This window comes from Pyrus communis, chromosome 14 (assembly GCF_963583255.1).
Source record: "Pyrus communis chromosome 14, drPyrComm1.1, whole genome shotgun sequence".
Taxonomy (NCBI): Eukaryota; Viridiplantae; Streptophyta; class Magnoliopsida; order Rosales; family Rosaceae; genus Pyrus; species Pyrus communis.
In genome coordinates this window covers 16,811,344-16,839,049 of record NC_084816.1, presented here as the reverse complement: position 1 = coordinate 16,839,049, position 27,706 = coordinate 16,811,344, and the positions used below count along the sequence as shown (strand labels likewise).

General features: G+C 39.6%; 1 protein-coding gene and 1 long non-coding RNA gene across 4 annotated transcripts; one reads left to right on the top strand and one right to left on the bottom strand.

The window, feature by feature from the left end:
• Positions 1–5,926: 5,926 nt before the first annotated feature.
• LOC137715210 (uncharacterized) lies at positions 5,927–11,684 on the bottom strand. 2 transcript variants are annotated; one of them, XM_068454456.1, is made up of 7 exons: positions 11,104–11,684; positions 10,260–10,952; positions 9,878–9,951; positions 9,645–9,767; positions 8,175–8,990; positions 7,212–7,425; positions 5,927–7,082 (listed from the first exon to the last, which is right to left on the bottom strand). In XM_068454456.1, exons 2-7 carry the CDS (start codon positions 10,552–10,554, stop codon positions 6,283–6,285), a joined length of 2,322 nt encoding a protein of 773 aa, XP_068310557.1. In that variant the 5' UTR covers positions 10,555–10,952; positions 11,104–11,684; the 3' UTR covers positions 5,927–6,282. The 2 variants fall into 2 exon arrangements, with proteins under 2 accessions (XP_068310557.1, XP_068310556.1); XM_068454455.1 differs by having other exon boundaries at positions 10,260–11,684.
• A 1,686-nt stretch (positions 11,685–13,370) lies between these two features.
• LOC137716013 (uncharacterized) lies at positions 13,371–16,683 on the top strand. Of its 2 annotated transcripts, XR_011065622.1 has the most exons (4): positions 13,371–13,483; positions 13,827–13,910; positions 14,613–14,671; positions 16,575–16,683. It is a non-coding gene; the product is annotated as an uncharacterized lncRNA (long non-coding RNA). The 2 variants fall into 2 exon arrangements; XR_011065621.1 differs by lacking the exon at positions 16,575–16,683 and having other exon boundaries at positions 14,613–14,741.
• Positions 16,684–27,706: the final 11,023 nt, after the last annotated feature.

Sequence of the window (27,706 nt, the reverse complement as noted above, 5' to 3'; positions counted from 1 at the left end):
GCAAAAGAGTCTCCTCCAAGAACCTTAAGCTCCTTAGCACAGCAGCAGGAGCGTGCTAATAATGTGTTGTATGCCTTTTTTTATTGAGGGAGAAAAGAGGAGGAGACCGGCATCAAGGAGAGAGTGATAATTTGATGATTATGTAATGTGATTTCTCACCCCATTATGTGCTTGTATTTATAAGGGAGAGAAAATCTTACTACCCAAATAATACAATTACAATCTAAAAAGAAAAAGAAAAAATTGTCTAAAAGATATTCTAAAATCCTATACATAATCTCTAATAAGATTTACACAATCACATTGCTAATAAATTTAGGACTGCAACAAGATTGAATTAATTTATTATTTCAGTTGATGCACAAAATCAGTAAGACTTTGGAATAACGTAAAGTGTCAAGTTTGTAACCTTCGCTCAGTTGCTCCAGTCACGTAGTGAGGATAATATGTAAAGAGATAAAGATAGGGAAGCAAACACAAGATGTACGTGTAACCCTAAGTTTGGCTACTTCCACATAGTAGAGGAGTTCTCATTAATAGTGAAGGGTTTACACAAATACATAGGTTGATGCATAATCATCATTAGTGGGTTCTAATGACTAGTTTAAGTACAATAATGACATTAAGGATTAATTGTAGGAGAATGATTTTCTTTTATAGTTGAGGAGAGTCTCCGACTTTCGTCCACGGTCGATGTGGGACTCCTAGGAGCTTTATTCTAACGTTGACACGTGTCGTTCTACGATTGACCTCCTGGTTGGAGGAAAACACTTCTGCTTCAACAAGGGTGCCTCATCATGAACCCCTAAGTGGGTCCTTGAATGAATGAAGTTGACCAGTGCCCCCCCCCCCCAAAAAAAATTCCCGAGTGAGGAAAGTTTCTCGGTGGGGGACTTGTAAAAATCCTAGCCGCTAAGTAATCACGAAACTTCTAAGTACTGAAGTGTAGTTGCACATAGTAGGAGTTTCCCAAATCTTCGGCTGGGGAGGACTGCTGGAGGAGGTGCCTAGATTTTTTTAGTCATCGATGGAACAAAGACTCTAAATATTGTCTTCCCCTTCTCTTGCACGTACTTTAACCCAAAAATACATATATTTTTATCGGGCCCAATTCCTTCTTGTTGTTATGGTTTAAAAGGCGAAGGTTTTTGGTTGTGGATTCTTTAGTTGTAGGTTCTTGGTTGTAAGTTCTTTGTTTGTAGATTTTTTAGTTGTAGGTTCTTTGTCTTATGTGTATATAGCTTGAGTGATTCAATGTGGGAAAAATCATATAAATAGGTTTTGCTTCCACACCCTCGAGCAAGAGTGTGGAAGGCTGTGTTTAATTTGGTAGTCACAGAGGTGTGAAGCTTTTGAATTCAATTGGGGGAAGGACTATGAGTGAAGGTTTTTTGTGGTTGAAGCTTTTTTAAACCACATAAATAGATTTTGCTTCCACACTCTTGAGCAAGAGTGTGGAAGGCTTTTTGAGTTTTTGGTTGTTAAGCAAAGTGTGAAACTTCCTCCTTTCAAGGGTGTGAAAAGCTTTACCCTTCAAAGTGTGGGAAGCTTCCTCTCTTCAAGATGTGAAAAGCTCGCTCCCCTCAAGGGTGTGGGAAGCTCTACCCTTCATAGTGTGGGAAGTTTCCTCCCTTCAAGGGTGTGGGCAGCTCCCTCCCCTCAAGGGTGTGGCAAGTTTCCTCCCTTAAAGGGTGTGGGAAGCTCTACGCTTCAAAGGTGTGGGAAGCTTCCTTCCTTCAAAGTGTGGGAAGCTCCCTCCCCTTAAGGGTGTGGGAAGCTCTACCCTTCAAAGTGTGGGAAGCTCCCTCCCCTCAAGGGTGTGGGAAGCTCTACCCTTCAAAGTGTGGGAAGCCTTTTTTGTAGAACCCCATAAATTGATTTTGCTTCCACACTCTTGAGCAAAAGTGTGGAAGTGTAATTTTATCTCACGTATTGAAGCTTTTGTTGGCTTCCTCCACATGTCAAATTTAATTAATAGCTAATTAATTGATTAATTAATAATTAATACAATTAAATATATGATTAATTATTTTTTTTGAGTAATTAATAATTAGTTAGTTAATTAATTATTAATTAATTTCGGTTTTTATTTAACTAGTAAAAAAATGTGGAAGAAACCACATAAATAGATTTTGCTTCCACACTCTTGAGTAAGAGTGTGGAAGGCAATCTACTTGTTGTAGAAGTTGAAAGTTCGGAGGAACCATATAAATAGATTTTGTTTTCACACTCTTGAGCAAAAGTGTGGAAGGCAATCTACATGTTGTAGTTGTTGAAAGTTTGTTAGACCATATAATACGATTTTGCTTCCACACTCTTGAGTAAGAGTGTAGCAGACAATCTACGTGTTGTAGTTGTTGAAGGTTTGTTGAACCATATAATATGATTTTGCTTCCACATTCTTGAGCAAAAGTGTGGAAGGATTTGTTGAGTTTGTCTATGCCTTTTCTGAGTTGTAAGGCTTGAAAATTTTCGACTGCTTATGAATGCTAAGAATCCACAGGTGCTAGTTGTATTATTCTTCCTTAGTTGGTGAAAAGAAGGTAAGTTCTTTCATCACCCAGTTGGTGAGAAAAGTGGGGAGTTGCCGAGACAAAAATGTTTATTAAAGTACTAGTTGTATCCTCCACCACCTGGTTGGTGATATGAAGGTGAGTTCTTTAATCACCTGGTTGGTAAGAAGAGTGGCAAGTTGCCTAATCTCAACATTGTTTACTAGAGTACTAGTTGTTCTCTTCATCACCTGGTTGGTGATATGAAGGTGAGTTCCTTCATAACCTGATTGATAAGAAGAGTGGCAAATTGTTGAAACTCAAAATTGTTTATTAGAGTACTAGTTGTGCTCTTCATCACCTAGTTGGTGATATGAAGCTGAGTTCCCTCATCACCTGGTTGGTAAGAAGAATGGCAAGTTGCCGAAACTCAAAATTATTTCTTAAAGAACTGGTTGTACTCTTCAACACCTAGTTGGTGATACAAAGACGAGTGTCTTCATCACCTGATTGGTGGAAAGAACGACAAGTTGCCGAGGCACATTGTAGCACGTGCCGAAAAGAAAAAATGTATGTTCACACCCTTTCGTAGCTCAGTTTTTATGTACGAATGTTTTGAATGGTATGAAGTTTATGTTGATTGACATGAGTGGTGTCCATAAGATGCATGTTGTTTATGAATGTTTTACTATGCATGAAGGAATCCATTGTTTGGATATGTGAACCGTGTTGGTTATACCACTTAGTTTCAGGTACTTGCCTTGGTGTTAAAGTATGTATGCTGAAGCTCGAAGTTAGAGTTAGACCAAGTGTTCTAGTGTTAGGAATGCAAAAGACTTAGACAAAGTTGTCTAAATTGCCTCTTCATTAAATATTTGTCAAATGACTTGTGTTACAAAGGATGTCGAACGGTTGAAGGTTGAAACATTTGTAATATGTATACCTTTCTATAATAGCCTTTTCTTCAGTTCCTAGTCCTCCACTTTGAAATACTGATGCATAACCCCATGGTCATAACAGTTGAAGGTACGTTCACCCTCGATTGTCTTGATACGAACCTTTATTCCTCTTGTTGTACTACGCTTGCTGAGAGTAAAAATCCTTCATCTTGCCAAGAGACGAATAAGTTTGGTAACCTGGCAGGTTGCTAAGTAGGGCAATATGAGATGCAGTGAGTGTCTAGATGGGCAAAACCTTCTCACTTGGTAGAACTTGACATTCACTCCCCACTTGTTGATAGGGGTTCACCATAAGAGGTTCCCTTGGTATGTCCTTGCCTCCCCAAATGCATGATTGTAAGCTTGTGTCATCACCTCAGAATAAGTCTTCTAAGTGTTAGCATTCATCATGTACTTGAAGAGGCATTCACGCATGCCTACCGTGAAGGCCCTGAGTGTTGTTTTGTCATCTGCCCCAACACAACGAAAGTACTTGTGGTTGAAGCGACTGACATATTCATGTAATGACTCGTTTTATTTCTAACGAATGGTGTATAACTCATTAGCAGAGTGCAAGCGATCAACTTGGAAGATGTGTTGAGCCACAAAGAGTCACTTTAGCTCAACGAAAGAATCTACCGTATCAAGTTGAAGACGACAATACCAATTAAGAGCTTTACTAGAGATAATAGAGGGAAAAATTAGACATCGTTCTTCATCACTGTGTCTTCGATATGTCATGGTGGATTCAAAGACGTGAATATGTTCAATTGGATCTCTCCTCTCAGTATACGATTACAAGACAAGCTTTTTTTTCGTTCCTCCTTATAGAGGGGTGCAAATGATCATCCTTGTCAAAAGGTCTGGCCTTGGCTGATTCTAGTCAAGTATCCTGGCCTGACGCTCAGCCTTCACCTTATTCACTTCCTCAATGAGCTGCAGGATAAGGGGGTCCTGAGTGGAGTTAAACACCATTGAAGCTTTCTTTTGTAAGTTTCCATCATTTCTTGAAAGTAAGGAAGATCGGTCAAGGACATGTGGCCTTTCTTTGGACTCAACATACTGGCTATCAAAATGTGCATGTGGAAAGTCCCCCGAGTCTCTTACGCCTTTTTGTTGCCCCAAGGCTTGTCGTTCATTTCCTGGATTGAGGGCTGGCCTTGATTGCGATAACCAAGCCCTTTGATGATCCTTGGGCCTATGTGGATAGGTTTTTCTCGACACTACCTTAAGAAGTCTCGACAATCATAGTAAACAGCTTTTGACCCTTCTATTCCTTCTATAAAGAGATGTCTTCATCCGTTTCTCTTGCTTTGATATGAATAGCTGGGTTAAGAGAAGTCTCGTGTTGATCAATATCTTGGTGAGAAAGTTGTTCCTCATTAAGAGCTTCCATGTTGAAGTTCGCGTCGGAGGGTAGCCATGTGGTGATCTATAGTCACAGGGTGAAGAGTTCATGAGACTGAATTTGTCTAGCCTCATGAAGCATCTCAAAGAGCTTCTCATATTGTTCTTGGGGGATGTTGTTCTTGGTCGTTATTTTGTGGTTTTGAGCTTCAAGCTCTTCGACCTTAGCTTCAAGAACAAACTTCTTTCTTTCCTTCTTTCACCGCCTCACACTAGACACAAGGAGAGTGTCATTGTACATCATGTGGCTTCCTTCGCTCCCCATGTTGGAGAGGGATGTCTGATCAAAAGAGAGTATACGAACAATGGAAACCAACTTGACGAGGCTGGTGAAAGTAGGAATACGTGTCATTTCGACAAAATCAATGAGACTTTGGAACAACATAAAGTGTCAAGTTTGTGACTTTTGCTCGGTTATTCCGGTCACCTAGTGAGGATAATATGTAAAGAGATAGAGATAGGGAAGCAAACACAAGATGTACATGGTTCACGCTAAGTTTGGCTACGTCTATGGAGTAGAGAAATTCTCATTAAAAGTGAAGGGTTTACACAAATGCATAGGTTCAAGCATATCATTAATGGGTTCTAATGACTAGTTTAAGTACAATATTGACATTAGGGATTAATTGTAGAAGAATGATCTTCTTTTATAGTTAAGGAGAGTCTCCAGCTTTCATCCGCAGTCGATGTGGGACTCTATGAGCTTTATTATGACGTTTTCGTGATTGGCCTCCTGGTTGGAGGGAAACACTTGTGCTTCAACATGGGTGCCTGAGCAAGAACCCCTCAGTGGGTCCTTAATGGTATGAAGTTGACCGGTTCTTAATAGTTTCTGGATTGATCAAGTATGGTAGAAACAAACATTAATTTTTTATATCCTCATTTTTTTTTTTTATTCCCTCTACTATTCAAATGCAAATAGGCAAATCTTTATAATCTGTGTGTATAAGTCGAGCAAATTCGACGGTGTATTACTTCAGTTTCCAGTCTTTGCAAATTTTTAAATTTCGCAGTTTGATGATTCTTCGAAACGGATAATTATTTGAATACATTTTCAAGGTTTTCATTAACAAGTTCTAATATCGGAGCCAAGAAATAGTACTTCAAATTACAGGACACCTCGGAATCTTTGATACAAAGTTACAAGCAGAAGTACATGAATGTGATCACTAACGTAGAACTGACCCGTAGAGAAGCGCTTCTAATCGTAGGAATCTGAATTCTAATACAACCGTGGAAAACCTCAAAAAGCGAAATATCATAGAACTCTTATCTCATACTATACAGCCAGGAAGGCCACCAACTCCAAACAATGCAGTTAGCTTCTCTCCAACACATCTGTGTAACTATTTACAGACATCCTAACTGACTCTTCCAACATTAGCCGACAACATTAACATCATTAACTGACACAATTTACGGTTATCCAACTCAAGTTAGACATCTTATGAAATCACTTCCATGATTTCTACTGCTTCCGGTCTCCCCTCCCCGGCAGTTTCAAACACCTCCATGCCTTCTTGGCCCTCATCATGACCACGGTTTTTGCCCTCATCATTGTCATTGTCATGTTTGTCAGCCTCGCCATTGTTGTCATCTTTGTCGTCATCAACTTCATTAACTTGGACATCATGTACATCACAACTGTCGCTCCCATCAACACATTCAATACAGGCAGTTTCAAACACTTCCATGCCTTCTTGGCCCTCATCATGACCATTGTTTTTGCCATCACCACCGCCGTTGTCACCTTTGTCATCCTTGGCAATTTTGTCACCCTCGTTGTCATCAACATCATTACCCTGGACATCCTGTACATCACCATAACTGTCGTTGACATCAACACCTTCATTACCAACGTCATTTAGTGGTGGTGACTTCATATCACTGTCCAAGTCCATATTTTCAGGAGCTTCAAAACTGGCAGATATGGCTACGTTCTGTTGTTCTTCTTCCACGTGTTTAGTACTAGAAGGAACTTCAATATATGACGTGGCCAGGTTCAGTTTTTCCTCTTCCACATGTTTAGTACTAGAAGGAACTTCAACATACGACAAAGCAAACCCATCAGAGTCGACATCTTTCACAACCACGGGCAACATAAAGGGACGAGTGCATGAGCTAAGTGTTGAAGATATGGCTGATAGTACATCAGGCTTCGCCTCAACATCTACCCACTCGTCCCCAAACCAATCTCTGGATATTCTTAGATCATTTTTGTGCATGTTCAAGAGTAAGCTTTCACCTGATACAGCCCAAGCAATTGCATTACAGCCAAAGCAATTACATCCAAACAAATGAACGGAGAAATTATGGAAAATATGTAACAGGAACATGCAGGGAAAAAACTAGATCCAGTTTCTACTAAGCATACCAGGAATGAAAACTTGAAAGGTGTCACCACAGCTGCCAACTTCAGCTATAATCCCTTCCCACCAGCCATCGCTCCACCATGCATCAACTGCAACCCCAACCTCAAGGGCAAGGCCCATTTGTTCCTTAGGAGGGGCCGGCCGGACCATTGGGCGGCCTAGATGCCTTATGCCAAGTTTATCAGGCAGAGCCAATCTAAAAGCTGGGATCCATTCCTACAAGTTGGGAGAGTGAGGGTCATGCCTTCGGATTACAGTTCAGAACCCAAAAGAAATCAAGAAAACACAGAATAATCACTCAAGAGAGCACAGGAGCTTATGTGCCAATCTAGGACCATATTTCTAAACTATATTTACAGAATACATATAAACCTAAACAGTGCTAATCTGTTTATACATTACGGATTATGTATTCAATTGGAGCAGAATAATCACTCAACCCAAAAATAGGACCATATTTCTAAACTATATTTACAAACTGAGAACACCGAGCTTACATGAAAACTGACCGGATCAAAAAGGTTCAAATCACATAGAACTGAATGGTATCAACAGCTAGATAATCTGAGGGTCAGTGAAACCGATAGTGTCCAGGACACACCATCAGAAAATAGTGAAGGTTAACTTGCATTTCAGGGCAAGAGTTCAGAGTTCAAATAAGGAGATGCTCAAGAGTTGACAATGTAGAAAGAGAGATACACGCAATCTTAAAATCTAAACATGCTAGACTGCATCTCAGAATGCAGGAAAGCACCAAATAAAGAAGAGGGAACATGTATTTTGAATTGGAATCACAATGAATAGCTGATTAAAACAGAATGTTGGATGGAAATCTTGTGTACCTAACTCAAGCCAGATCCCAAGTAAATAAATCAGACATGATGTCACCGTGTTTTGCACAACTTAGAGTTCAACCCAGTTACCCAAACAATAAACAAAGAAAGTGTAGTAGTGGCTAAAGATACCTCAAGATTGCCACTTCCTTCCTCATCTTGCAAATCATCGTATTGAACTTTCATCTGTTTTCGTGTTAGCTGCAAGACTGTACACCTAAACCAGCAGCCACGAATGCCACTATCTTGGCAAAGCAATTCTATCTTTTCTTCAACCTTAAATAGTGGAGTATACCAAGGCTGACAATCAACAAGCTTCATGGATAACAACCGCTTGTCTAGTAAACCGTAGTTTGGGTTCTGAGGTCTATATGTCATCATCTGGTTATCTCTTGTAGAACTTCTTGCTCTTGAACGACCAGTTGAAAACCTCTGACATGGCCTTCCACTTCTAGTCCTCTTAGATCCTTGCTTTACATAGTCACTTGGACCCAATTCATCTGCTTCCCCAATCAAGCTATCACTTATAAACTTGGATTTTTTGGAAACTTCGAGACCCAAACAAGAGAGAATTGGCTGATCAAAATAGCCATGCATTTTACTCAAATCAAATGGCTTCACCTTGTTACTTCTAAACTGCCTATAGCATAGATGTACTTTGGCCAATAAAGCCTGAGGAAACACAGCTACGCATTTTTCATAATGTTCACAAGTTAAGACTGTTGCAGGACCATCAACACATTCTGCACTAATGACCTGCACATATGGTGTGATGAAAACTTCCTTTGGGTGAGGATTTCTTACAGGAGTTAACCCCTTGACTTCCTGATTACGGTGAAACCACCTCACTTTGACCTTTTTCTGACCCCTCTTGTCTTCGTACATATCCTCCATATAAGCAACATAGTGATTTTCTCCCTTTGCCATGACAAAGACAAAGGACTTAATCTGGATGCAAAGGGAAAAGCAAAACAATCAGAGAACAAGTATTGCAGCTGACAGCAAAAATCAGAGTAGCATGTCAATTCCATCGTTGACAGAATGTAAGTGGTTATTAGCGATTTGACCTGACCAAGATGTACACATCAAGGCAATGTTCAACAAAATACCTTGGCGACTAGTCCTTCAACTAAATCTCCCGAAGTTCATGCAATAATATATCGTACTTGAATGAAGTGTAAATTTCCCAGGCCATGAAGCATATGAGACATGTAACATCATGAGGATACTAGTGTCACTATCACATAATTGTGACGTATTCTCAAGCGTTATTAATGAAAGCAACCATAGTTCAATGTAACAAATAAAGACAAATATTTTCTTTATCTTCTATATAAGCTTTGAAACTTGAAACAAATGATTCATTACTTCTCAAGTACCCATGTAGGGATGTATTTATCTTAGTTCATATTAATGGCAACATTAATCATCTGTCGATACATAAGGTCAGAGAAATTATTCCCGGAGTAGTTAGTTTTCACTACAGCATTTCTTGCATAATATTGCTCTACAAATTAAATGTGACTTTTATGTAAGTTTGAGAGTTCAAGCATGGATAGCTATGCCTTGTACAGTTGCACACTTTGACGGTTAAATCCTTACCGCTATTGTAGTTCCGTCCCTACAGAATGCAGGGAAATGCTTGAGCTGTTTACCACATGTCCATGCAACACCTGACCAAACAATGGCCGGATTGCATCCCGTCAAGGTCTTTGAAAGACAGCCCTGATAAACAGGTTACGGAGTCAGTATTGTACGCAAAACTTGAAAGCATCACAAGGACAAAATCAATACTCATAAGGAACACAACAAAAAGATACCGAGTTATTGGGTACCTGGTGACCACTAACTCCTTTCATTGGAAGTTCCGGACTCCACAAAGCTTGTGACGAATCATGTTGGGGTGATTCTATCATAAAAATGTGTGTTAAAATCATAATTTTCCAGTTATAGAAATCCCTCATTTCTTGCAAATACAGGTAAAGAGAATAAGCTATTAGGTACTAATATTGGATTTCTTATTAACCAACTTCATGCAGATATTCATACGTGGTAAAATTTATTTAATATTCTTTTACCAGTCACTTAAACTAGAAACTGATGCTGAGGCGTAGGGGAAGTTAAAATCCTTGCCTTACAAAAGCTTTTAATGGATACATAAGCGCACACTTTATAGACTACATAAGGAACTAGAAATTACAAAGTAGCAACACATACCGGACAGATCTCCACGTACATGCTGCTTCGACAGCATAGATGTAAGCCAATCCACAACTTCCCTTCTTGACCTCCATTTATAGTTAGCACTATTGGAGCTCTCGTTTCCATGCGCTTGCAAAAACTCCTCAGAAACAACATAGAACATGTGCCTAACACTCCTCTCAGTACCCACAACTGCAAGAATGGATTCTCCGGAAGAATCCTTTAAGAAATAGTGAACCACACGGTTGCCCCTCTCCTGCGAAACAAAGTGCTCTTTCCACTCCACGAAAAAGTGACCATCTCCAGGCATTTTGACAGACGCACAAAGAGGGGTTAACGAAACACCAGAAACCTACTTCAAGGTCTAATTACATAGCAGATGATGACCCAAAATGTAAGATGGCAAAGGGGTCAAACCCTTAACCACTTAACTGCCTAAAAAGTAACAATGGAGTAATTTTCAGGCCAAAAGCTACAATCTTGAAATTATTTATTACCTTAATCCTAAGAATAAACAAAATATATCTTGCCCAAGTTGTGAACTACTCTACAAAAAAGAAAAACTGGTATATCACAAAACTGACCAGAATAAGAAATCTTAGGGTTTGTCAACCTAACCAGATCCAAAGCCCTGACTTTGCAGGTGAAAACTCCCCCAAATAAGTAGCAAAAGGTTCAAACAGCAAACCCAATTTGTTCAAGAATTTTCTGAAACGGAAACCCAGCAGACCCAGCAGAATCAGGAGGGTATATTCTATTCAAACAAGGCAGAATTTGATCACTAAGTAACTCTACCATGAACTTTTCAGTTCAGACTTTGAAGAACACCAACAAAAAAAGAACTGGTATATGAAAAAACCTGTGTTTTTGAACCTCCAAGGGCAGATCAGAACACCCAATACTCAATACAACTAGGTATCAGCTTGGAAGCCCAAGGGGGCACAAAGACATTGCCTTGACTGCTTTTTCCAAGAGAATTGGAGCAAATTTGAAATGGGCATCTGTAATTTGGACCAAAACAGAAACTTCAGCTGAGAAAAAGGGATTTGATTGAACAAAAAGTAGTAGAAGTTGCTGGGGAAGGAGAGTTTTAGGGGAAGGTTGAGGAGAGAGAGCTCTGTGATTGCCTTGGTAGGTACAAGGGAGAGTAGAGAAAGTGAGGGAGGAGAGGAGGAGCAGATGAAGGGAGAAAGGGAGAGAGGAGAAGGATTGTGGAAGAGGCCATGGACATGGAAAGTGGGGGAGTTGCAGAACTTTGGAAATGTATGTCTCCAGCAGCTATGGAAGGGGAACTTGGTTGAACAAGAAACAAAGGTAGACTATTTTGTTAAATTAATGGGAATAAGAAATAAAATAACAATTTACTTATTTGTTTATCTTTTTTGGGGAAGTGGTGGAAGGTAGGAGGAGGAAGCCGGCTGGGTGGATTATTTACTACGACAAAACTTTTGCGTTGCAAGTTAAAAGGGGCCGAGTTCTTCAATTTTATTTTATTTTATTTTATTTTATTTCTAAAATGAGGATGACTGGTGACAAGTTACGATTATCTATCTATTTCGGGCTCGAAAAGATTATAAAAATTTTCATCCTTCTCGTTGCCACAATTAAGCAAACTCAGCAACCGAGGCAAGTTATTCATTGGGTAGGCCTACTTTGGATCTTCTTTCTCGCCCAGCACCCCTACCAACCTTTCCCTTCCCTGTTTTTGGTCTCCACCCCTCTCTCTGACTCCATTCTTAGACCTGACATTCGTGTCGTTTTCGTGACATATCTAATATCTTAATGGGTCATATCGTTTAACACTTGTTAAAGTAAACGGGTAATATGACACGACTCAAAATTGACCTGTTAATATTATTAGGTAATATAACCAACCGGTTATCCATTAAAGAAAATATATTTTAAGTCAATAAATAATAAAAATGAAAAACATAATTTGACAAAAAAATGGAAATTATATATAGTGTGCGGACGGATTTGCCCTCAGTTTCTCTTTGCTTGCCATTCTGTTTCCTCTTTTTCTGCAGTGGAAAGTCGTTTTTGCCCCTGTTGGCTATGCGTTTATCATTGCTGCCTTCACTTCTTCTCCACATTTTCTTCCGTGTTTCTTTCTCTCTCACAACATTTTGATCCGTTTCGAACCTGGGTTTCTTCCTGTCTCTGTCAATTGGTCCTTTACTTTGATTGCACACTGCATCAAGTTAAAGCTCCCACCAACTGGAGAAAGATACCATGCTACATCTTATTTGTGTGCCAATTGAAGTGCTTTCTTGGGGTTTCTGTACGCGCTGGTCATCTGGAAGGGAAAGAAAAATCTGGGCAACTGGGGTTTCTCTCTCTTATTCCACTCTGTCCAATTCCACTTTCACTAAAAAAAAAAATTCCAAAATTGGCTCTCTAGGACTGCAACTGGAAGTAAAAGGTATCCCTTTCTTTTTCTGGTATTTTTTTTGTTTAATTTTTTTATTTCATGCATGGTGGATTTCTCTTTGGTGATTATTGAATTGCTTGGTATTTAGGGTGATCTAATTTTTCTGGCTTTTCAAGAGCCAGCAGCATGAGGTACACTTTTCTGTTCTTTTTTTTTTTTTTTTTAATTTTCTATTTTTTATGTAATGGATGGAGGTGGATTCTTTGAGTATACCTGGGATGGTGAGAAATTGGAGCTCATCTTGGGCCAGATCCATTTGGATTTGGTGTCTGATTGGAGGAAAAGAAAATAAAATAAATTTGGGGTTTGTATTGATTTGGTGTTTGGTTTTATTTAATTTTCATTCTTGCATGTTTGCTTTTTCTGAATTTTCACTGTTTGATATGTTAGTTGAAGATTACGGTGTTCGATTGATTTCAATGGGATGAGTTGTTAATTTGTCCTCTATTTATTCATGTTATTTTATGAATGCTTGCATAATCTGTATCTCATTTCACTACCCTTTGGGTGTATTTTTGATAAATTGTCACTGTTTTTTTCTGTTAATTTTTAAGTCTGTGTGTGTTGTTTAGCCTAGACTTTGGACATCAATTTGTTGTGTTTTTCGGTCAATTGACTTAGTTCATATGATTAATTCCCATGGTTTCCATGCCATATTGGTTGAATTTATTTTAACAATTTTTTTTTTTTGTTGCAGCAATATCTCATATAAACAACAAGTGGAAGGTTTACAGGACATTAACCAATTAGTTGGGCTATTAGTTCCTTTACTTTGTGATGTCTCTGGTGTGAGTAAAAAAATGCTCAGGTACTTTATAGTTAGGAAAATGTAACGATGGCTTTTCTATGTGCTTTACTTTATTATGTTTTGATAAACTGAGGTTCAGCAACAGGTTATTGAAATTATCACTTATATATATAGCCTCCACCACAGAGTAATTTCCTAAGAAATGTGTAGTACTTTGTCTTCTGGGTTAGTGTTCTCTAATTTAGATTAGGGCTTTGAGCTTGGTAAGGTTTCTTTTCTTGATGTGCCTCATTTATTTCTTGATGTACCTCATTTTTTTTATTCATTGTTTTTTTTTTTTTTTTTGGAGTTTTTGATTTACAGATAGATTCTACATTTAAATTCATTTTTTGTGATCCTGCAGATTTTGTCTTTGTAATCAGATGGTTGATATTGCTGACTGATTTCATTCTTCTTCACTTTCAAGAAGCACCGGTGTTTATTGAAGGTATATAATCCATTTAGACATTTAGTTTTCAATGTATCAAGTATTTTGCATTGTTAGTTTTCTGTTACTTTTGTTGCTGCCTACCTTTTTTTTTTTTTTTTCCTATTTTTTTCGTTTTTATCCACTTCTCTTTCACTTTTGTGCAACCCATTGTCCTCAATTTATAATTTTTCGTTGGCTAATCTGATAGTCCAATCTATTCTCAAGCTATATCTTTGGTTTTAAACTATTCTAGCCAGTTTAATCTTTAAATTGATCAATGTTAACCCCAACATTTTATTTTCGTTCTATATGCATTGGAACCAAACTTAATTGGCGCTAGAAACGTATAAAGCCTTCAACTATACCATGAATGCAATGTTAGCCAATAAATAATTATAAAAGTAACTTCATCATGGGCTACAATCATATCCAGCATCGTTCCATGATTGTTACCAACCTTTAAAATCAAATTTAGCATCGATATGTTTTACCTCTCTGTTTCAATCTTAACCACTAGCGGCTACAATGTTGTATTAATCACCGTTATCAATTTTTCTTAACATATGATCATCAGATCCCAATATGTTGACCGTCGTTTTCCCTGCCTTATCGTATGTGAAACGATTATATTTGCACTCACTTTTATTCATTGGAAACAGTATTTGTGTCTCTCCATATCCAATCCTTGGTGCAAAATGTTTACAATTTGATCTGTTTCAGTTTCGTACAGCCAAATTGGAATCAATCTAAAAGAACTGCGTCTATTCGCCATCTTCAAGGTATAACATTGATCACTCTCAACTTTTAATTTCTTTTTCAACATTTTTTCCTTTTGCATTTCTAAAAAAACCTTTATTCAATAGATACTAATATGGTCACTTACGGCATAAAAAAATCTTCATTTTTTTGTTAATATTTAAGTTTTTCTAATTTTCTTCATAAACCAGGTCAGCCCATAACTCTATAACCATCCACGTATATAACTTATCCATTTTTATCATTGTGGCATCAATATAAATTTACTCTTATTTTTTGAGGTGGGATTGGTCTTAAAACCCAAGAACCAAAATTTAATTGATCCCATTGTTCAGTTCACAAAAATTCCATCGACCCATAAACCTCACATGGAACACAAACGTATTCACCTCTTTTTTTCCTGCTTCCCTTTAGTTTTTACCTATTTTTTTCACAGCATTTTTTCCTTCATGATTAGGTTTAGCACAGAGTTTTTAAACCTGTTAAACCATATTTGTTTTAAGTGTTTTGCTTAAAACTGTGTCAATTTTTCAATGAAAAATCTTGAATACCTTGACATTTATCCAATGGATAAATTCATTACATTCTTTTCGGTGAAACACTAAAGGTTTACAATTTCTTTCCTGCTGCATTATAATAGAAATGTGAAGAATAAAGTCAATTTAAAAACCTAATATCTATCTATGTTCTTCGTTGTCCCACAAGATTTTTTCATTATATGAAGAAAATAGATAGATGCTCCACCCATTATGCGGAATAAAGGTATACAACAGTACATCAATGCACTGGTAGCCTAGCTAGTCATAATACTAAATTAGTATATTTACCTCAAAATATATAAATAAATAAAAACATTTGTCTCTCATGTATTACATACCCCAAAACAAAAACATAATTAAAACATTAGTATATTACTACAAAATATCAAATGTCCAAGGATAAGCAAAATGAAGAGAGTTGCATTTCAACGTTGAGGATGCAATCACGAGCATTTATATATGCTTTCACATTTTCCAGACTTGTACATTAATGATTATGAATTTTATTTATTTTAAACTCCCTTTAAAAATACTATTCATGAGAGTTTGTATGGTTCTAAAAATTCAAAAGGCGATGTACCCATCCTCAAAGCGTAAAGGATGCAATCACGAGCGTTTTCCTTTTTTTTTTTTTTTTACATTTTTCACTCTTGTAAATTAATTATTATAATTTTTTAATGTGTTTGTATTTTTAAATTACTTGATATTTTTATTTTTTATTGTGTTTATAATTTTTTAGTGTCACTCTTTGCCTACAATATACTATTAAAATAAGTAAATGAATGAAACTTAAATTTTTTTAAAATTTATATAGAATAATAATACAAACTTACATATTTAATATGCAATCTATACATATACACTAAGGCTATGGTATTTTATAGTAATTTTTTAGTAGTTTAAAAAATTAAAAGCATCAAAATAACATTTTTTTTAACGTGTTAAAGCGGGTTACCCGTGTGTCACCCTCGTGTGAACCTGTTAAGGACCTGTTATTAACGGGTTCTTATTATGTCGACCTGAAACCTGTTATTTTTGTATCCTTTACGTATCATGTGAACATGTCATTTAAGAAATTACCAGGTCTACCCACCCCCTCTGTTTTTTTTCTTCCTTCCCCATCTTTCATGGGATTTGCTTCCCAACTCCAGCCTTCTCTCCATGGCTAAGGTCCTCCTCTTCTTCCCTTGTTTTCTTTTCCTTTTCATTTTTGCTTACCCTTTATTTCCCTAAATTTCTTTCCTTGCATTCTTTCCTTTATTTTCTAACTTCCTTGAGCCTTGTCTCAACTTCCCTATCACGTGTCTCCCTTCGGCAGCACACCTTGGTGTTGGGTGGTTGCTAACATGTGTTTAGCACTAGGATTATGGTAGTGCTTTTTGCGCAGGTGGCTTGCTCAACCCCATTTTCCATTCATCCAGTTTGGTCTTGGGTTTTTTTCTCTTGGTGGTGGTGACAGATTGGCAATGGCGGCACAGCTAGTGTTGTGGAGTTTGCACTCTTCGAGATCTAGGATTTTTGTTGTTGTAGGCTTGCTCTTTATAGGCTTTTCAGTTGTACTTACTTTTGGCTTGTGCTTGTATTTGGATTGTTCTTTGGGCCTTCCATTTCTTGTATTAGTTTTTATTAATGAAAGTTATCTATTTGACCAAAAACAAAATAAAAAGATACTTAAATATATTTTAATGATTTTGGATTATGATTTTTATATTATCATAGATGGTTCTTTATTATTAGAATTTGTAGTTTTGGGAGTAAGTTTATCTCTCCTTATTGTAAAGGTACTGGCACAAGGAAAACACACTACAATTTTCTTAAGCCTTTTTCTCCACTATTGTCATTGCATCCTCTCTCTTCCCTTAAGTGAAATAGGCCACAACACGTTAATAGTACGCTCCTAATGTTGTTACATAATATAAAGGTTATTTTTTGCTACAAATTAGTTCAAAATCCTCATAACGCAATCCAAGTAACTTTTAAACATGGTTTCCATTTCATATTTTTTCAGCCTTGATTTCATGAAATCATCATCATGATGTATGAACTCAATTTTATGCTTTATGAATTATAATATTCTGCCTAAGTTATGTTCGCGTACATTGTTGTGGTTGTTAATGCTCAAAACTGGGAGGTCAACAAAGATTAGTACAGTCAACCTTTGATGGGATCAAGGTAAAAATTTTAAGTCATTGGCAACCAAATTTAAGTGATTTACCCTCAAAATTATGTTACGTCCGCTATAGTGATCTGTAAATATTTGATATAGGTTACAAGAACGAAGCACACCAGCTGTCGCCCACCAACAACGCTTGTTATCACACCATACAAATTCCAAAATTGAGGAAGACATAGGCCGCACCATACTCCACAGACCACCAAAACGAACGCCACGATGAAACAAAGGAAGTAGGTGAGAAAAAAGTTCCCACAAGTGAAATCACCAACGAACGCAAACACAAGGGAGAACCAATAAGGGTCAACAAAAGTGGTGGTGCGAACATTCGAGCCAAAGCTCTATGCACCCTCTCATATAAATGCGAAAAATCATAGAATAACCAAATCGAATTGAGGATTAGTGGAATTATAATGGAGCCAATTGATGGAGATGGTAGAGGAAACAGGTGACCAGGATCTAGGACTCAAGTAGTTGGAATCAGAGGCAAGAAAAGTAGAAAGACGATGAGATGTGAAGATAAGGTCGACATGGAACCGGCACTAGGATTATTGCAGAAAATAGAACGGGAAAGAAACAGAAGACAAGGAGAAAGCAAGGTACTGGCACCGACCTTGCCCACATATAGGGCCCACGGCTACGCTGAAAAACGGAATCTAAATTCACTCACACTACGGTGAGAAAGTGCTCTCACTGGAGGAGATAAAATAACAACTTTCACGTGTGCATGTTTGGATACAGGGATTTTGGTAACTGAAACGCTCGACTTCAAAATTAAAATTGACTTGAATAAAATACAAATAATTGGTTCGGTTCGGGTCAGTATGATCAGTTCTATTAAGTTTGGATTTGAACTTTCACGTGTGCTTGTTTGGATACAGGGATTTTGGTAACTGAAACGCTCGACTCCAAAACTAAAATTGACTTGAATAAAATACAAATAATTGGTTCGGTTCGGGTCAGTATGATCAGTTCTATTAAGTTTGGATTTGAACTTACTTGATTTTTCTTTTGTTGGACTTTTACCCTCGTCACTTCAAGCTTGAGTCTTAAACTCAACTCATCTGCACAAATCTATCAACAATTCAAAAGAGCAAAACCAAACAAATTAAAAGAGTAATTCAGAGCTTAAAATAATCTCAAAAATTCTAGAGGTGACATGTAGACTTTAACTTAAGAAAAATAAGATTGACCTCATTAAATGGGTAGGCTCCTTAGATAATCCCATGCGCAGCTCAGACCCCTGAAGGTCCCTGCAGCTGAATACGCCCACAACTGAATACGACTACTCATAGCTCTCATGCCCTTGACAAGGAAAAGTCAAAGCATTAAAGATAAAGATTAATTACCCAAATCCTATCTTGAATACATTCCCAATTGAAGATTGACTCCATTCAAGTAAGTAATCCATATTTTAAGTCAATTAGGGATATTTACTCCATTATCTCAAGATATTATCTCCTATTTAATATCTTGAGAATATTTCTCCATAAAACCTTGGCCAATAGGATGCCACCATGTGCAGGGTAAAACCCCATATATACTCCCAATTCTACCGAATTTTGGTAAGCTTTTGCTATCCCTAAAAGCCCTAAACACTTACTCTTTTTTAGAGAAACTAACTTAGGCATCGGAGGTCTGCTGACCTAACCCCCCCCCTCCCCACCTTGTGGGCGTGTGAGGCTTAGGTCCTTGATCAAATGTGTTGATTGTTTTGCAGGTGCATTTTCATCAAAGGTAGAGACGGCGGAAATTTGCATTAACAAATTAGTGCTTTCATTGAGAGCTGATTCAAATACTCGAAGAAACCTTTTGCACTTGGTTTTTTGAATTTTCTGATACGTTGAATTTCTCACACGTCATATCAATTAATTTTTCCTAGAAAAATTTCTTGATCAATCCTTGGAGAAAGGATACAATGGTAGGAAATTTGGAAACCACAGCGAACAAAACCCCGTACGTACAAGGATTTGGACTAGAGATCCTAGATGAGGATGTAGCCCCACGACGGCGATCCCCAAGATTCAACACGACGACGTGAGGAGCCACACCACAGTCATGGCCACCATTTTGCAGGCCACGATAAAGGCCATCGCAATAGCAGCGGCCCAAACCGAGGCGCAGGAGGGCGCTGCTAGGGCACCAATAGGCTACTACCAGAAGGCCCAGCCCACTACAGCTACCACAGCTGGCCTAGGGCCGACAACTGAGCCGAGCCCAAGCCGCAGCAACTGCTGCCAGCTAGGCCCAAGCTTGCGAGGAGCAAGCACCGGCCCAGCCCATAATGCAGGCACAAGGTTAGTTGCCATACACACAAGCCCAGTGCGCCCCTGCATATGCTATGTCCACCCAACCGGCTTGGCTCACCTCGCGACTCGCTTCGACGACCCAGCCCGCGGCCTAATCCAATCCGAGCCCACTTCAGGCAATTCTGATTTTGGCCACCGGTTCTGCGATCGACCCAGAGTTATTTTCACCCCATTTTTCTGCATGAATGCCCACTTTGGGCTTAAACTTTGTACATGCATTCCACTACACTTCCACTACACATGGAGATGCCCACCATGCAGACTCTTCCAACCCAAATGGCGAGCATAACCTGCCTTAGCATGTCACCAATTTGACTAGTGCCCACGCGTAGCAAACCACTTTGGTGAACTAGCTCCTTAAAAGCATTGAGGCGCAGTGTGCCCCAGAAGAAGTCCCGAAGCAAGACAAGGGCAGATGATCGTGACTTATTCCAGCGATGTATAGACAAATAGCCGCTCAGCCCACCACGAGTTGTGCGTTCGGGTAGTGTGCACTCTCCTTTGGGCCCTTGGAAAAATGTCTTCTCCCATTTTACTGCTCAAAGAATCGTTCATTCCCAACTCAGCTAACAAGTCAATGTGCATTCAAGGTTAGGTCCACACTCTGAAAAACACTCCAGACATTCCAGGTAAAGCATTCGCACAGGGCTAGGCCGACAAGGAGATCCTTTTATAAGGCACTGGAGTAGGCAGCTATATGACGAACCAGGTAGAGCATGAAATTAGTCTAGCTCGAGTTCCACTGACAGACTCTGCCAAGAACTATGACGAGCAACATAGACTGAACTACGTGCACCACGACCTTAGTACGGACAAGCAGGACATGCAGAAGAGCAATATAGACCAACATGTCAACAATAGGGACAACCAGAGAAAGTACAAAAGCTCGTAGCAGAGCATCTGCGCGAATTCTAGATCATTAAGATTACCGACGATGCCCTTCATAGAAACATGGCCAACATAAGTAGGTCACTATTTTGCAAACGAGATTGAGCAGATGAAGCCACCATGAAAGTTTAGCCTGCCATATTTCACCTTATTCAAAGGAGATGAAGATTTGGACAGGCATCTGATGCATTACTGAAGCGTTATGACCTTCTACAGCAACAATGACACTCTCATGTGCAAAATCTTTGCCACGACGCTCCAAGGCGAGGCGCAAGACTGGTTCCACACCTTACCAAAACACTTAATCCGAAACTTTAAAGAACTTTCCTTGATTTTCACTAAGGAATATTCGTCATACCGCTCAAAAAAGAAAAAGTTCAATCACCTCTTCAACATAAAAAGGACCTGAAGGAGTTACTTCGCACGTACATCAAGAGATTTAAGACAGAGAAAGCAAAGATCATCAGATGCAACGATAGCATTGCAAGCTCAGCCTTACGGAAGAGGCTCCCAACAGATCACCCACTTTCCGGAGAACTAATCATGGGCGAGAACTTGACCCTGGCAGATTCTTATGCTTTGGTAGAAAAACACTCCCTCTGGGATGAAGCTAAGCCCTCCCAAAAATAGCTCGAGTAGCCGTGCAAAGACATGGAGCCAGATCAGAAGAAAGCGGACAATAAACCGCTCAATGACAAAAACAAGCTAGGAAGCAAACTTAAGGACTAATCCCCGACAAAAGGAGGCTCGACGTCCAAGGTGTACACCAAGTTCTTAGTCTCTATTAACTAGATCATTCGCTACCTTAAAGACAAGCCGTGGTTCAAGATGTTGCAGCCCATGAAAAGAAATACTTCCAAGATGGACCAGACGAAATACTGTGCATTCCACAGAGGTCCGAGGCACGCAACCAACGACTGCATCACATGGATGATGTACCTTGAGAGGCACTTGAAAGACTACATCACATAGGCCAGTCGATAGGCTAGCTACCCGGCCAAGGCGAGAAGTATACCTCGATGCCTAACCCCCAACGAAGACAATCCGAATCAATGGCATTTTTGCTAAATTCGAGCATCTGGGGCCCACTAACATTTCTAAGAAGAGGAAGATCCAGCAGACCAGATCAGTCTTTCAAGTTCAAGCCATAGATGTTGTACCTGGACCGATCGTCGGCTTCACTGAGCAAAATGTTGAGGGAGTAGACTTTCCTCACTACGAAGCCTTGGTGATTTCTGTTCAACAAGCCTATTTCATTGTTGATATAATTATGGTGGACAATGACAGCTCAGTCAATATTCTACAATTGTCAGTCATCCAGAAGATGGGCCTGGAAAGCACAATTAAACACAAAGTGAAGATCTTGACCAGATTTAATTGACTTACCTCAACTGCCATTGGCACAATAACACTCGACGTAACTAGTTTTCCAACTGTCTCATCGTAGACCTTCATGATTGTCAGCGACCCATCTCTCCATAATAGGATTCTGGGCCGACCTTGGCTATCGAAGTTGTAACCTCGATCGAGTATTAGAAAATCTGATTTCACATCCCGGAATGAGCAGTCAGAGAGATCAAAAGTGACTAGGCTATGCCTAGGTGATGCACTGTACAAGTTCTCAAGGATTCGAAGAATAAGTCTTTCATCCCAGTAATAGCAACTGAAGTACAGAAAGACAATTCTACCTCTACCAAATAACAATCACAGCAGACAAGTCAAGAAGATAGGGTTAAGGTCGACAATGCCCTGGTAAATGAATGAGGATGAAAACCCAAAGAGGACACAATACATCATTCTTGACCCTCACTAGCCTGAAAAGACGGTAAGGATTGGTTCACGTCTAAGCCCGATGGAGAAGGAGGAACTCACAGTTTTCCTTAAGGAAAATCGTGATGTTTTCACATAGTCACCCTCTGACATACCCGACATTGATCCAGCAATAGCTTGCCACAAGCTACACGTCGACCCTATTGCCAAACCCGTGATCCAGAAAATGTGACATTACACCCGAAAGAGTAGCGATTATTGAAACGGAGATTGACAAACTACTGGAGGTCGGATTCATTGAGGAAGTGGCACACTCAGCATGGCTGGCCAACGTCATACTGGTGATGAAAAAAAAAAGAGGCAAATAAAGAGACACTTACCTCAACAAAGCGTGCCCTAAAGAAAACTATTCAGTTCCCTGAATCGACATGTTCATTGACTAAACATCCAAGAACTAGCTGCTCAGCTTCTTAGATGCATACTCAGGCTACAATTAGATTGTCATGCACAAGCCTGACAAGGAGAAAGCCACATTCGTGATCGAGCAAGGCACATAGTGCTACAAGGTCATGCCCTTTGGCCTCAATAACGCGGGAGTTACTTATTAACGACTCATTAACACGAGTTCAAAAAGCAGATCAAAGTAACCATAAAGGTTTACGTTGACGATATCATGGTGAATGGCAAGTAGTGGTCAGACCACATTAGTAACTTGGCGGAGACTTTTGACATCCTCTAAAAGTACAAAATGAAGCTCAACCCAGCCAAGTGCACATTCAGAGTCTTCTCAAGCTAATTCCTAGGGTACCTTATAACTCAGCAGGGAATCGAAGCTCATCCAAGGAAAATCAGAGTAATCATGGACATGAAGTCTCCCACGACTCTGAAAGAAATCCAAAGTCTGACTGGACGAGCAGTTGCACTCAATCGTTTCCTTTCACGATCCATCGACTGATGTAAGCCTTTCTTTAAGGCAATCAAGAAGGCGCAGAGAGATAAATGGGACAACGAGTGCAAAAAAACATTTCAGGGCCTGAAACAATACCTGATGTCACCTCTACTACTATCTAAGCCAGAAGTAAAAGAGAACCTATACATCTATCTAGCGGTATCAGAGGTAACAGTGAACTCTGCCCTTATATGAGAAGAGTTGGGGGCCCAAGTGTTTGTATTCTACACATCCAAAGCTCTCCTTGATGAGGAAACTAGATACCCGAAGATTGAAAAACTAATTTTACGGCTAGTTGTTGCAACTCAGAAGCTCAAACCCTACTTTCAGGGATATCTGGTCATCATCATGACCTAGTACCCACTGTGATCAGTTTTGCATACCACGTTGACAGATCATCCAACTACTAGGGATCAAGAGCAGGCCTAGTTCTCACTACCCTAAACAGTTTGATGCTCGAGCAGGCAATCACTCTAAGCTTCAAAGTGTCAAACAACGAAGCAGAGTATGAAGCCTTATTAGCAGGTCTCTGATTAGCGAAATACCTAACGATGAAGAGGCTCGCGATCTATTTTGATTCCCAGCTGATCACCAACCAAACCTCAGTAGAGTACGTAGCAAAACATCCAAGGATGGCCCGATACCTCAAGAAGGTACGATAGCAGCTAGTGACGTTCCAGGCATACACACTCACTCAGGCTCCACGAGCAGAAAATGCCCACATAAACGCATTAGCAAGCCTAGGCTCTACCTTAGACCATTAGCTTAAACGCTTAATCCAGTTGAGTACTTGGAGAAGCCGAACATAGATGTAGAACCAACAATCGAGGTAGTGCAAATCAACATAACTTCGAGTTGGCAAGGTCCTATCATTTACTTCATAGTCAATGGAACGCTCCTCGCAGACAAACTAGAAAGCTCCAAACGATGGCAGCGCACTACTAGATGTGGAACGACATGCTCGTTCGTAAATCTTTCTCAGAACCATATCTCTGCTGCCCATCGTCTCTTGACAACTTGAAGGTTCTTACCTCAATCCATGATGGCATATGTGGAAAGCACTCTAGAGGCTATTCCCTTGCATAAAAAGCTCTTAACGCAAATTACTACTAGCCAACCATGCATTAAGATGCCAAGAAGTATGTACAAAGATGCAATAGCTGCCAGCACTTCAAGCCCGTACCCATATTACCTGCCAGCAAACTCCACCCGCAGATGAGCCTTTGGACATTCATGCAATGGGTGATTGACTTGGTGGGACCAATGTTGCCTCCCACTAAGGGCAGAGGCATGATGATCATAGTAACCAACTATTTCATGAAATGGGTCAAAGCCGAACCCATGACTACAACTATCATGATGGACATAAAACATTTCATATAGAAGAACATCCGCTTTAACATCCCTAACTCCATCGTCATAGACAATGGTCTGCAGTTCGTGGGCAAAAACTTGGCGAAGTTCTTCGAAAAATATGGCATCAAGCTGCACATGTCCACGCCTCAATATCCAAAGGGCAATGGGCAGGCCAAGGCGTCCAATAAGACCATTCTCGGCTACCTCAAGAAGTCCTTCTCAGACAAGAAAGGCAAGTGGCTAGACGAGCTGCCCGGTGTTCTATAGGCGTATCTCACCACCAAGAGACGAACAATCGATGAAACTCCGTTCTCCCTGGTATTTGGCTTTGAGGCAATCATTCCTCCCAATGTCGTGGTGCCCAACATTAGCACTGTATTATCGAATTCTAAGTAGAATGAGAATAAGATGGCCACAAACTTAGGCTTAGTAGAGGAAGAGCGCAAAAAGGTTATCATCCGCATTGAAGCCTATTAGCAGCAACTCCTCTCCAACTACAACAAGAGTGCGAAGATCCGGCAATTCCAGCAAGGAGACTCAGTCCTCAAAAAAGCCTTCATAACCGCTCACCGGAAGGCTCCAAAAAAATGGCTTTCATCTAGGAAGGTCCTCACAAAATCAGCTGAGTAGAAGGGAAGGGCAGTTACACCCTCACTATTATAAGCGATAAAGAGATCGAAATGAAGTGGAATGCCTATAACCTGAGAAAGTACTACGTGCGACCACCCACCATTCTTTGTACCTTGTTCAAGAGAAATAAAGTTTGAAGACTCAAGCAGTTAGACGAACAAGACCTGGTATGTCAAGGATTATTAATTGTTATGTTATTTCTGCCTACAAGCAAAGCTAATACATTTATCTATTTTCAATTAAGATTAAAGGAATTATTCACAAGTCTAGGCCAATTGCAGAAACATCCCAATTGACCACCCCTGCCAAAGCAGAAGACACCCCTACTCTAGTAGACATAGTGTGTGCTCTCCTATTAGGAGAAGGTAAACTGATCCGAGATATCCAGATGTGGATAGGTTGTTTGACTGCTCAATCCCTATGAATTCATCAACTACCTGCGCCGGACAGATCCTAGAATTTGCCACAATAGACTTTTTCTTAAAAAGACTTAGCCAACTAAAGGATTCAATTCTGCAGGAGCTTGGGTTTTTAACCAAAAAAGACGAATTGAATCCTTTAGTTGGCTAAGTCTTTTTAAGAAAAAGTCTATAACTTTAGAGCCTAGTTACGTTCATGAAGACTGCAAGTCGGGGACGGACTTGAATCCTTTAGCCAACTAAAGATTTCATGACTAAATGGTCCGTCCCCGACTTGCAATCTTCATGAACGTAACTAGGCTCTAAAGTTATAATACTAATTAAGAAACTTGCGGAATCAGTTACAATTGAGGCGCAAAAGATCTGTATCGAGCTTTGTGTAATTTAGAAGATCAAAGGACTAGTAGCCGAAAGTATATGGCTAATGAGTCACGATTTAGCATACAACTTAAGCCTAAAACGCCTTTGAGAGCCAGGCCAATACCTAAAGTGGTCACGCGGGATGTCTACTTCTGTAAGTAAGATGCTTGGCCAACGACTTAACGGTTGACAGCCCTAGGCAATCTATAAGCCAAGACTTACACCTACTATGACTATGTGGACCGGTCTACTTATTCAAAAGTAACACTTTCAGTCAACGGTCTATAGTTTAAGTTTTGCAAGAGTTAAAGCTGAAATGTACAACTATAGTAGCTACGAAAACTCCTCTACTTTGTACGAGAAGCACGTGTGCGGCCGTCGGCTCTGTTAGTTAGAAATTTCGCAACATGCCCCGGGAGGGCCAAGGCTCGTGAAGCTACTAAAGTCGAGAAACACGACTATGAGTTCGGCTGCTGGCTCTATAAATTAGAATTTTGCATTTTTTTTCCTCGTGCAGGTAAAGCTCATTGAGCATCAAAGCCAAGACTAAAGCCTAAAGTGACAATGTGGGATCGACTGCTTCATCAAAGTAGTCAACTTAGTCACTCATCCTACTGCAAAGTTTTGCAAGTTGCCTCAAGCAGGCAAAGCTCCCGAAGCCCTAAAGTCGGAACTAAAACCTAAGTGACACCATGGGATCAACTGCTTCCTCGAAGAAGCTCGCCCAGCCGCCCGTCTAACAATAAAGTTTTGCAAAAAAATGACGAAATAGCAAGGATGAAGCAAAGCAAGGAAAGCTATTTATTAAATTTCTAGAAAATTGATAAACCGACTCGAAGGCCAACAAAGTGCAAATAAAGTAAAACGAAAAGGTAAAAATAGAAAATTCCTAAGTCTAAGCTAAAAGACTACTCATCAACAGCCTGTATAGTTACTGGTTCCTTGACTACCACGCCTTTAGCAACCACATTGTTCTCAGCAGCCAATTCTTCCATTAGTTCATCCTTAGTCACCCTTGCCTGAACTGCCTGATCCTCAGCTGCTCTACCAAAGGCAGCTTCAAATAAGAAGTTAAGCAGATCAACTGGTGAAATGAAGAAAGTCTCAAAGTTCTTCTAGAAAAACTCATGATCCGAGGCTTACCCGGGAGATGGCCTATATAGCCTAGCTTGTAGAAATCGGCTTGACAAGAAGCAAGCACCACTTCGTGACTAACTTTCTCATTCTTTCGCTGCTTATTCTCCTCAACAAGCCCAGTGTGAGTATTCTGCAGCTTATCCAATTCTTTCTTCAAGTTTTTACTAGTAGACAGCGTACCTTGCAGATCCACTTCCTTAGACTCAAGTTTACTGGAAACATCCTTAAGATAAAACACTTTAGCATGCATGAAGATAAGCTCCTCATCCTTGGCAAAACAAACAGATCATAGCTCCGAATTGACATGTTCATGGTCCTTGACCACTGGTGTAACACTATTGACTTCATTCTCTACAGCTTTCAACATCACCTAAGTTGCAGTAAGCTTAGACTTTAAATCAACGACCTCTTAATGAACGGTCTCTAGTTGCACAGAAGCGGGGGCATATACATCAAACCCCTTCAAAATGGTGATTTCAGATTTAAGCTTCTAGATCCTTTCAGCAGTTGAGCGAAACTGAGCCATCA